The 12,351-nt window shown below is 38.7% G+C and overlaps 1 protein-coding gene across 2 annotated transcripts in view; it reads right to left on the reverse strand.

Moving 5' to 3' along the window:
- Window positions 1-12,351, reverse strand: part of CCDC88C (coiled-coil domain containing 88C) — a 95,320-nt gene that overhangs the window by 22,308 nt on the left and 60,661 nt on the right. For both annotated transcript variants that reach the window (XM_057413304.1, XM_057413305.1), the window contains exons 12-16: window positions 12,166-12,310; window positions 9,286-9,467; window positions 5,710-5,847; window positions 3,280-4,350; window positions 822-949 (exon numbers count right to left, since the gene is read on the reverse strand). In XM_057413304.1, coding sequence (XP_057269287.1) covers window positions 822-949; window positions 3,280-4,350; window positions 5,710-5,847; window positions 9,286-9,467; window positions 12,166-12,310 — 1,664 coding nt within the window. The remainder of the gene's footprint in view (window positions 1-821; window positions 950-3,279; window positions 4,351-5,709; window positions 5,848-9,285; window positions 9,468-12,165; window positions 12,311-12,351) is intronic.

Here is a 12,351-nt window from a genome sequence, read left to right on the forward strand (position 1 = left end):
GGGACTTCACCTTCACCCATACCAAATCTCACCACTTTGTATTATATGTGTTTGCTTCTTCAGGAAAATTATTTTCTCTACTGCCACAGATTGCTACTGATATATTATAGCTGGGGAACTTGCCTTGGGAAAACTTTAATAGAAGTAGCACCAGCATAGCTCCACAGAACTAAGAGCTACATAACTTGAAAGAAAATAAGTTTTTCTTCTTTTTTGCCCAATTACACTACAGAAATTTCTTCTCATGGTTCTTTTGTACATTCAGGACAAGAAAAATCCACAGTAGATTCTAAAGACTCTTAAGACATGGGTATGTTTCTCTAATTAGATCTTACTAAGAGGCCTATATACAGATGGGTTGTGGGGGTTTCTTTGTCCATTACTATAGGACATGCAAAGGAATTCCTCGCAGTCAGGAATTTCTTAGTCAACATCTATGTTTATATTAAAGGGTGGTTGGATCACCAGTTACGTGGAGTAATGACAGCCACTGTTTATTAGACACTATTTTTACATGTAAAGAGAATATAAAGAATACACACTGAAATAGCTACTTGGCTACTCTATTGGGTAGTAGAGTGGGACTGTGGTAATGAGAGACAGAAAATGGCATTTTTTCCTTCCACTGAAGAAAAAGTTTTGCAAAACCTGCAGTATATTGCAAGCTTCCTACAGAAAAAAAATCCGCTTTATATCCAAAACTGGTACGGGTAATTGGAGTGGGACAGATGAGAATCACAAAGAAAGGTAAAGGGCTTGAGTTAGGCTGAGTAAAAGCCTTCAGAGTCAAAAGAATGACTAAGTTAGCTCAGTTTTCTTACGTGTCGTCATTGCCATTGTCATCCTGTAGCAGCAGGTCTTTGTTCAAACCTATCTTCTCCAGTTCCCGGCTCAATTTGTCCAGCTCACTAGACAACTGTTGACTCCTCAGCTTCTCCAGGACCAAATCCTGTAACAGCACTATGATGATTAGTTGCTGTGCAAAGGGTGGTGCTAATTTACCAGCAGTGTATTTTTTTAAATAAAGCACTGAAAAACTTACTGGATGAAATCCTAGTTCAAGAAGGTCAGCTACAATTCTTTATCGGCGACAGCCGAGTACAGAATTAAACTGCTTTTATTTATAATTTATTTGGAATAAATCTGAAGAATGCCTCTTTTGGCCTTTGGCTCACTCACTGTACTGAATTACTTCTGCCAATACTGGCATCCTGACTGCCTTCAAAAATAGGGGGGAATGTGGGCATGCCAGGAAACATCCTGTTCTTGTGCCACAGAAGGGATATGTGCAGGTCAGGAGACACCAGCAGAGGGAGTTCCCACCTCTCAGCTAGGACAAAGCGCCCTGCTGAAAAGCCAAGCCAAGACGGGCGCACGCAGAGGAGTGACAAGATTTCAGCATGCAAGTTTCCTGAAATAATATGGTTAAGATGTTATTACCAAGTCCCCTGGTAATCGTGCATTTTCACGACTGACCCTGAGTTTCTGGTAAAATACCGCCAACATTAAAAAACCCTAATTACATTGTCACATAAGAGACAGGACAGCTCTGGAGACTGGACAGCTGTGATGGTATTTACTGGCCTGTTCTGGTTTCGTTTAGGTTTCTTCAAAAGAAACTCAAGCAGAACCAGACAAGGAAGTCATATGAGGAGGAGATTTGATGGAGCTGTACCAGAAGGTTTACTAGGACAACACTTTGCTGTTATGCCAGTCAAGCGGTCTGTATGGAAATGGCCTGAAAAGACATAATACCTGTCAGCATGTTTAAAAAGGACAAATCATCTTTGCTGCATAGCCAAGTTCAGATTCCTACCATTCACTGCATTCTGAAATGCAAATGTACTTTAGAGAACTACATTGCTTAGCTGTCTGCTCAAAGTTTTCTTAAACAAGAACAATGAAGAACAACAAAGTTACTAAAGCACTTCAAGTAAGAAATAAAAATATCCTGGATAGCAAATAAAAGCAAGAAAGAATACACCTCCCCCAAACAAAACCACACTGTTAAACATAAACTGCAGATATTCAATAGTCATCTGATATCACAAATTTAGACACGTATTCATTCATATGGCAAGGGAAAAAAAAAAGGTAAAGTTAACGTCAGTGCCAGGCCAACGGTCTGTAAACAAGTCCTTTAACATCCATGGATTCCTTCTGTAGAATCTATAGAAATTAACTAGGGAAAAAAAGATATGATGCTTTATGGGTCTGCACCACTGGAAATTTGCAGAAGTCTGGGAAGGGAAAGATTAAAAAGGAGCCTTCTCAGAAATTATATTATTTTATTTATTTTTAAGGAAAGTTGGATAGAAACACAACTTCGGACTGCTTCAAATGTTTGTGATTTCTTTTCCTCCTCAAAATTACACTAACGTTTCAAAAACTAAAATAAATCTACAAGTATGTAATTGCTTACTACATTAGTCTTGCTAAACTTATTCTACTCAGCTACCACAGCACCAACTGTTTTCCCTTGAATGCTCTTTCACAGGAAATACTGTTTCTGGCAAGACAACAGCAGCTGGGGCAGGCAACAAGAGAAAATTGCAATAACCTGAATATGCCCATGGGTCACTTGAAGTACCAGGTTCTGGCACATATATCACTAGTTTGACAATGTCATAATGCTAATTGTGTATTTTTAAAAGATCACTACTAGGAACATTGAGATTACTGCATTCTGCAGTTGAGGGTGATACTGGAAGAGATCACTGCTGCTTATTAGCATGCTCTCACTCTGCAGGGAAGCTTTTGGGAGGAAAAAGCTGTAGGTAGTTATAAAGCAAAAACTTGGTGCAGCTGCTATTGAAAGGGTTAGGATGGTCATCTGGGATGGTCCTTGTCTTAACTAAACCTGGTTTAGAACAGAGATATTAATGTGTCCTCAATAAGTCCTCTAATTTCTATGCTTAAGAGTCAATCTTGCCTGCTGGCATCATGTTAGCAGTTAACAGTTTTGTGGTCATGGGGGTAGAGAAAGTATCAAACCTTTCTGTTTACAGCTACCACGTGGGAACTGTGTTAAAACCCTACTCATCATGAAAAAAGACGGCACTTAGAGACATTGTGTTTGTGGACACAAAGTGCTACGTGGCAATTCATGGCAGGTTCCACTTTGCAAGGCAACACTATCCAGTGATGGCTGATAAAGCTATGAAGATCTCCTGGCTCATGAATTAAACAGTCATGAGATAGATGACTTCCTCTGGTACTTCACAGAGCTGAAATAAAAAACCAGCATTATATCGAAACCAGCAATATTATTTTGCTTACCTCTCTCAATGTAGCCAGTGTTTTTTTATCAATTGTAACTTGCTTTATGAGATCTTTATTGTCCTTTTCAAATTCTTTCAGTTTGTTAGATGAATCTCTGAATCGAGCAATTTCCTTTTCTAGTGTCTTGTTTTCTTTCTCAGCAACTGCCAACTTTACTGTACTATCATCCAAAAAAGCATCTTTCAGCTCCACTTGCTGCCAAAGCCGTTTTGTTTCTTTCTCTAACATTTTTTTGTCTTTCTCAAGCTGAGACATTTCTTGTTCCAGGGCTTTGTTCTCCTTTTCCAACCTCTCTAGCTGTTTGGCAGAAACCTTTAGCTCCGCAAGGTTTCTCTGGAAGACCTGATTCTCACTCTCCATTTCCTGTACCTCTTTTTCTAACTCCTGTATCCTTTTGCTGCTGTTCTCTACAATTTGCTGAAGTCTCTGGTTTTCAGAGCTGACACTCTGATAGCTTAGCTCCAGCCTCTCTGATTTTTTGCTCATTGCTTTTAACATTTCCACGTTCTTTCTTAAGTCCTCTTTCTCCCTCTCCAACTCTTTATTTTCTGCTTCTATTTTTGCCATTTTTGCGCTGGTAAATCTCATCGTCTCCACCACTTTTCTAAGCTCCAGATTTTCTTCATCCAATTGCTTATTGTCCCTTTCCAGGTCCCCAAGCCGGATGGAAATATTCTGCAATGTGTCCAGGGATTTTCTTAGCTTCCTATTTTCCACTTCCAGATCCCCATTCTCCTGCTCAAGAACTTCCACTTTTTCCGTCACTATTTTCATCACTGCTGCCTTCTTTGTGAGCTGTTCATTCTCCCTCTCCAGCCGATGGAGCTCTTTTTCCATCTCTTCCACTCGTTCCACTTTTTCTCTAACGTGGTCAAAGTTCTTTTGCAATTGTTTCTTCTCAAATTCCAGCTTGCTCAGTTTGCTACTTGTCTCTGTAACCGTTTCATGAAGGATCTTGTTCTCTTTTTCAATATCTTTTACTCTTGCCTCACTGCTCACTTGAGATCTTTGCCTCAGCGACAAAACCACTTGATTAAGGTGATCGTTTTCTTGTTTAAGGTCCTTTATCTACATAAAAAAACCACACAAATGTTACTTATCTACCTTACAAAGAGCAGCGTAAGTTAGTCCTGAAGCAGACAGATGACTGTTAACAAAACCATATCCACTTAATTCAAGACCAATTTCTCAATAGTTTTCCCTGACTAAAACCAACAACCTAAAGTGATGAAAAAAAAAGTTACCTCTGACACCCCACGATTCTAACAGATTAAAAGTGGTGCTATATTCGTGCTACCAGCTAAGAAGTTCAAGGCAGAAAACACCTTGGAGAAGATGCTTTGTAAGGAATTATTCCTAATAAATGGTATCTTTCTGTCTAGGTTTACCAACTCCATAATGTTTGAAACTTTTGAGAACTTACTTATAGATCTCATTAAGGACACACTTTCTGTAAGAACAATACACTTAACCCACTGGTCAAATTTCAGCTGAAGCAATTGTGATTTACACTGTAATGCGCATTAGATTCTTATCTAGACAAAATCCACAGAAATCAAAAAGGCCTGAGACAAAGAAAGAATTCAGAACCTGCCCTTTCTGGTGATTGAGGGTACTTCTGGTTTTACTTCCTGCCCTACCTGTGAAGCATTCATTAATTCTTACCACAAAGAGTCTATATGTGCTCTAACTGAAATGCAGGACTTTGGGGGTAAAGTGCAGTTTCCTGGGTAGAAGTCTGGGTAAGAACCCTTCAAGATGAAGAATGCTACACAAATAAGGCATTTTGTTCTTTAACCTTTACCCACAAAACTTGGAGCAGATCTTAATACAGGGTGAAAATATACAGACCACTCTCCAATGATCTGTGTCTGCCTTTCTTCACTAGTCAAATTAATACAGATGATACCTTGCACAAACCTGTAAGATAGTTTCAAGGCATTGCACATGAACTGCAGCACAGTAGTACAAACTGAAGGGCATTTAAGACATCAATCCAGAAGACATAAATGCTTTCTCATCACCTTTTTTGAAATAGAGCAAAAATGGTTGGATGGCTAAGAAACCCCCAACTAAATCAATCATATAGGTGTCAGAAGACCAATCTTCTGCAATAAACTGGGGTTTTATTTGTATATGTAAAACCAACTGGTATGCCATTTAGTAAGACCCAGGGCTTTTCTCCCCAAAGAGGGAAGGTCTATCTTTACAACAGCCTGAAGATCCCCGTGGCAACAGGAGCAGTAGCTACCATCACATGTTGTTATATTTCACTTGAAGAAGCCTTTCACCTACATTTGAGTAAGTTCAACCTGCACTTGAAACCCCTCAAATTGCCCCTTCTCCCTGAACCACATGCTTTAAATGGCATCACTAAATTACCACTACCGAGCACATGCTTTCATATCGCATCTGTGAAGTTTGCACCTGTCTGTCTTTGTCAGCTTTTAGAGTCTCCATGATGACTTGTAGCTGCTCTTTATCTTTTATCAGCTCCTCACTCAAGGTCTCCAGATCTTGATTACTTTGCTTCTCTTTTTCAATTTGATTTTGCAACTTCTCAATCTGTGTGGAGAGAACACATCGAAACACATCAAACACAGCTTGACACAATGTATGTCTGAACTTGAAGATATTTTGAAGATCAGAAAGGAATGAGATGAAGACTATGGTGGAAAGATGTAATCTTTCCCTTCTGCATCTTGCCAGTCCCACAGGAGGAAATGGACTGTTTTGTTTTCCTCATAGTGCCAAGAATCTCCAAGCCTAATAAGATCAGAGCATGCAAGGTGCAGCACTAAGAAATGCTTCACCTGCCTGGCTGAATACCCTGTTGTGCTCCTGTCGTCAATTATTTAAGTTTCTGGTGCTCACCTTTCTGAAGGATTTGCCTTCTAGACTCTCCATCACTGATGGCCTTAATCTACCAGTGTATGAAGAGAGAGCTATTAAGACAATTTAGTGAGCAACCGCATTAAAAAAAAAAACCAAACTGTCAGAAACAAAGGACAATCACTGCAGCAATAAACACTTCCAAGTTTACCTTCTCTCTCCCTGTGCTCTGTTGGCTCTCTCTTCTCTCCATCTAGTGACAACAGTGTATTTAAAAGATTTGTGAATAAGGTCCCAGTCCTACAAGGAATGATTTTTTTTTTACTCCCTCCTTTTGAAAGTCGCATTTATAATTCACTAAGCACTGAAAAGCAGTAGATTAGAAACAAGAGGTTCAGAGAGTTAGGCTCCCCAAGTCAAGAAGTATTCCTTTACTGGCTTGTAGAGTACTGTGAGTACCTACAGCTCTGCACAAGCATCAGCTCATTTTTGTGTGTTGGCATTATGAACTCTGCCAACAGTGAAAATATCAATGAAAAGGTATTAACAGTAATTCTTACAAGTGGGAAATAGCTGGAGGCTGGGCTCTGCCTATGTCAACACGTGCCTCATTACAGGAAGTGTTCTAACAAGCAGGGGCTGCCCAGATTTGAGATCAGAAGGACTTAACAGTTAGAAATATAATCACATTTAGGTTCATTAGTCTCAAAGGAACTGTTCATGGAAAGCTGGAACAAACTCAGTAGCTCAGCAATATCTGGTCTTCATTAGCACCTCAGAGAAAACTGAAAGCAAGTAAGAAACTACTGTTCACAGCTTGTTTCAGCCCAAAAAAAAGTCGGGAATGCAAAGAATACAGACAGGTACTTGGACTACTATTACTTGACTGTGCCTGAAAGAAGGGTTTTCTATTATTAGCTCCTCTGAAAACCTTGCAAGAAAGGAAAAAAAGGTGCATGTGACCTTCCATTTATATTATCTCCTTTGTACCACCTGAGTAACACTGTTCTGCCTACATGATCCTTTTAAGCACTAGATCAGCAGATAGCCAAACATCTGGATGTTAAATGACTTTCAGGATGCAAGATTTTACTATGGGTATCTCAAGAAAGCTAGAAAAAACCCTGAGGCACACAACATTTGAGGAAAAATACTTCTTTATCTTGTGACTTTATATGTGCTTATCTTTTAACAGTCCTTAGAAACTGTTGCCCTTTCCTTGGTCTACTGTAGTAAACACTCTGCAAAGAATCAGAGTGACTTCCCCTATTATCTCCCTTTCCCCCAGCACAACTCTGTGTTCATGCATACCCTCTAATTAAGTGGATATATGCGTGAGAGAAATACAAAAACATGTTAGAGAAAGAGAAGATTAGAAGAAAATTCAAACATCTCAAATCAAGACTATTTTACACATCGTGTATCAGGACTCTGTATGCTCTGTACTCTGTAGTAGACTACAGAGTGCTGTCTGCTACCTTTTTCTCTCCCAAAACTTCCCTGAACAGGGGGTGAAGTCTACCAACAGCTTGACCAGCCTGTGGTATTCAGTCAATGGCTCCCATCATACTCTGCGCTCTCTGGTGTAGAGTTCATGCATTTCAATTGCTCTTAATAGTAGTATTTTTACCTGCCATTTTTTCCCCTCATTGATCTGATACAAACAGTGCCCCCCTTTCACCATTCAGGTATTCCCCACTACTGGTTTTTGCTTTATTTAACTACCAGACCTGTATGTGACCTCCACCCTGCCCATCCACTCAACATCAACATCAGACTAATTCTGGAATCACAGCTGTTGACACCAATATAGTGCCATAACAAGAGGTGCCCACATAAATCTGCCTGGGGCAAAGCCAAAGTTGACCACAGTTGTTCAAGTGCCTTAAATTGATGTACCCCACAGTTATCTGCTGAGTGCTTTATATGCCTTGATCTCAAATTTTAAGCACGTAAATTAGAGCTGGAGTGAATTACTCATAAACAACAGGCCATAAATGGTAGTGTGGAAGGAGTACAGTGAACTGAATATTTGCATTTTTCCTTGCTCACAGAAGACGGGCAAGATGCAGAATTGGTCTCTCAACTTGGCAAAAGTCTTTCTCCAGAAGATGGAATGATGCCGTGATAGATACCAGCTCTCCTCAGCAGAGGAACTGGCATTCTGCTAGTTACAATTTGGTGATCCATGACCAGCATTTCTTTCTTCCCTTGCCCTTTAAAGCATTCAGTTAGCCCATAGGCAGGCCAGAGAAGACTGAAATCTTTGCATCAATGCCTCAGATACAGAGGTTACAGCAGTAATGAAAAAAGGAAAAATGAGCCTTATATGCTGGATAATTTAGCAAAAGTAGGAATGTGGAAAAAACTGACATGGAAATTTTTCATACTCAGACTAGCAAGTATCATCTTTCGCCACCAGCACTTGGCTCAATTAATCAGAGTTCAGGATGCAAGTTACTAGCCAGACAAAAACAAAGTGAGTGGTTGGAGGTGACTGAGCACTGTGTTTCACAAGGACAAGCACTGAGCTGGCATTTCAGCTGAATATAATAATGGTTAATAATAGAGTACAACAGGTGTATATATAAAAATAAAACTAAAAAGTGATGATCTGCGTGTTTGTTATAAAGTTTAAAAGAACGCAGGTCTTTGCAGAAAGAGAACTTCCAATAGCCAAAACGACAAGACAAAGATGAAGAGCTGATCCAGACCTATGGACAGCAAATACAGACTTCCTTTAAACTATACTAACCTGAGTTCACCTGTGTGATATATTTCACTTGCATGGAAATAATATTAAAACTTTCAAACACAATAGTTCAACATGGCCAGGGTTTCCTTGTGTAGTAGTGACTACCATAACATGACAAAAAGGGGCACAATCAACAGTACAATCTGACAGGGGAAAATGAGCACTGAAAGATAGCTTTTATGAAACAGGACCAGTCGCTTTTGTTTACAATGATGGACGTAAGTAGGCTGTGAAGTAGAAGGCAACAGAATACACTAATGTTAGAATGCAATTGAATAGATGGGCCTCTAAACATACCCAGTCTTCTGGTGAACATGGATGAATTCCCTTCAATCCCTCATCGCTCATGAATGCCGTACAGCCCTAGGTGCACTGTGCTTAAAAGCTGAAAAGCTCTGTTCCTGCAAGCGAATTACCTTTTTGCTAAGCTGTTGATTTTCCTTTTCCAGTTCCAGAAACTTTAGGCTGCTCTCTTTGGATGTCAAGGAAGCATCTCTCAGCTCCTGGATTGTGTTCTGCAAGCTCTGATTATCCTTCTCTAACTTTAGTATGCGACTTGAAGCGCATTCATTCAACTCAAACACAAAGGACTTTCTGGCTGTTGAAACATAAGAATCAGAAGGTGAATTCAGAAACATCTCCCTTCCTAGGTACTCAAGATTCACCTGTATGAAGATAATTGCAGTCAGATCCTTATCATTTCAGCTTAACTGCAAAGTAAACACTTTGTTAAACACAGAACCCATTTTGACAGACAACAATTAGGACCTTTAATAACTAAATATTTTAAGAGATAACCATCTTAAGTTACTTTCCTAACTCTTCTTAAAGTTGCTTTAAACATGTTAGCAACGTGTTTAATGTTGGTAGCAAAATACACTTTGATACCCTCTCATACTTCCATCAAAGGAAATAAATAGAGGCAGAAAGTAGACCACCGTGACATGTTTGCTAAACCAGAAAGATGGTGCACTTCCAAAAGCAAGTGAAAACTTACGTATTCAATCACATTTAGCCATGAAAACAAAAACCTTACAGAAGTGAGTTCCAATGCTCATCTTTACAGATACTTCATCAAGAATATGCCAAGTCAGGGAGGGTATTTTACTATCCGATAAGCCAGGCACAGGACATCTATCAGAATGTTGATTCCAGAAAAGTGTCCAAAGTTGAAATCTCAGAACTAACAACATTTACGCAAGTTTTACAACAGAGATGTTAATTTACTCTAAATGTTCGTAGATCAAAAGTCCTACTAACTCTCAGCCTTAAATCCCAGTACCAAAGCCTCGTTGTTCTGTTCATTTCTCTGCTCAGGACCTGAAATAATTATAAGAGCAACCCTCTGTTTCACTTGGAATAACTGCTACCCTTCACCTCTAAACCCCATTTCATAAGAAATTATCTTGAAGTCTCAGAAGATTATTCACTCCTGCTAAACAATCAGCACTATTACATACAGCACACTAAATACTTTAGAACAGTTGGATTTCTGAGAATGGTACTATCCCATTTGTCTCTTTTATGGAGCATCACCTAGAAAGTTTTGGTCAAATGAAGACTGAAATAGTAAACATTAACTAAATAATCCATTTGAGTTCTGTCCTGAAGCAAAGCCTATCTAAGTGACTTTTTTCCATGCCTCATTTTAATTATTTTGAATAAAATATTGCAAACTAGCAACTAAAATCTTCTGCTATCTGCCACCTTTGCAGACTTAACTTGAAATCCAGGAACAGAAGGTTTTCCAAAAGAGCTTTGCAGACTGACGCAGTTTGTACAAACAGCAACATGTATTGAAATGGAACTTCTTAAGAAGAATCATTGTGAAAGTAGGACAGCACTTCTGTGAGCTAGTTTAACATTTTAAAATTTAATGGGTTTAGTGCTTTTAAATGAGGCTTCCTTCACTAACTTTTTTTTCCTATTGAATATAAATGGTTACTTTTTTCTCAGTTCCTCTTACTCTCTTTTCTTTGGTTAATCAGAGAGACTCTGAAGCTCCAGTGCTGAAATGCTGAGCAGGGATAGACTCTCATCTTTTTTCTTCCTTTTCTTTTATACCACTCTGTTGAGCAAATTTAGGAAGTTATATTTGACAGAAATGAATAAATAGGAAATAATAAAACAAAACAGGCATCCTTCTTTTTATTACATCACTAACAAATCCAAATCAGGTCTGGGGAAAAACTTGCTATATGAAACAAGACAGAAAATTCAATAGCTTTACAATTTCCTGAAATACATTTTATCAAACTTGGTAAGTTTTGAGAGAACTGTATTTTTTTCCCCACTGGCTAATATAATAAGAAGTATCTTTGATTATACATAAGGAGAAAGAGTGCCATTCACTTCCCAGGCTAAGGTAAATCTGCTTTGCAAGATTGTTAATTAAAAACAACAAATAATTAGCTATTAATGTTATTAAATAGAACTCGGATCATAGACAGCAAGCAGATTTGGTGTCAGGCACACATTCAGTTATTTCACAGAACAAAGCTATTCTTCTAGACTGCTTTACTGAAAACTGAGCATCTGCTTATTCTAATACACTCCTTTGTCTTCAAGTTAAACTGCTCCTGGTACACAAAGCCATACATGCAAGTCTTACCAGAATCAAGTGAGTAAATAGTAAAAGCTGCACATGGAACTGCACAAAACAGCTTATATTTTATATGCAAAATTCCATTTTGCATTGTTATTTAGGCTGGTATTATAGACAGAATGAATGTTAGACACTGAAACCAATGCTGAAAACTGAGTAGTGAAGGAAGCATTAGTTATGTTTTTGATAGTCACGGAAATCAAATCAACCATTCAAAAAAAATAATCAGCCCGTTATTTTAACTGTACACATTTTTCAGCATCTAGTAAAAATAAATGACTTCAGCACACAGCACTTCCTGGGACTTAAAGACCACTAACTGTCTGTACTAATTGTACTAAAGAATACTAAAGATCACAGGCTCCTCCCAGCCATTCAGTTAGAAATATCCAATGTGACATTTCTGCTTGGTCATTTGCAAAGCTTCTTTAAAATTTTTATAATTTTATTTAAAAGTCACTCTCTCAGTAACAAACAAAATATAAGGAAAACATTTTAATGCTTTCAAAAGAAAGTGAAAGAAATGAAAAGAATACATTTTAGAAATTCCACAAAACCTAAGTTCAAAATCAGGTGGCTGAATGAGGGAAATTCTCAGGCTTTGATTCAAATTCTGTTCCCACCTTAGTCAACCAAGCTGCCTATTCTGGAACAGACCACAAACACAACAGCTACCCCAGCTAGTACTTACTATCTGCAAGATCTGTGCTTTTAGACAGTTGTTCTAGTTCCCAGCCTAGGTGTGCAGACTCATTCATGCTCTGTTTCTGTGCAATCTCCAAGACCATGTTCTCCTCCAAAAGCTCTTCAATTCTCTTCTTGTCTGTGTCCCGGTCCTGTGCAATACACACGTGAATGAAAAGGCATGCTGAGCTCT

Source organism: Pezoporus wallicus, unplaced genomic scaffold (genome assembly GCF_028554395.1).
Source record: "Pezoporus wallicus isolate ANWC-B61680 ecotype Strahan unplaced genomic scaffold, APGP_CSIRO_Pwel_v1 contig_3017, whole genome shotgun sequence".
Lineage (NCBI taxonomy): Eukaryota > Metazoa > Chordata > Aves > Psittaciformes > Psittacidae > Pezoporus > Pezoporus wallicus.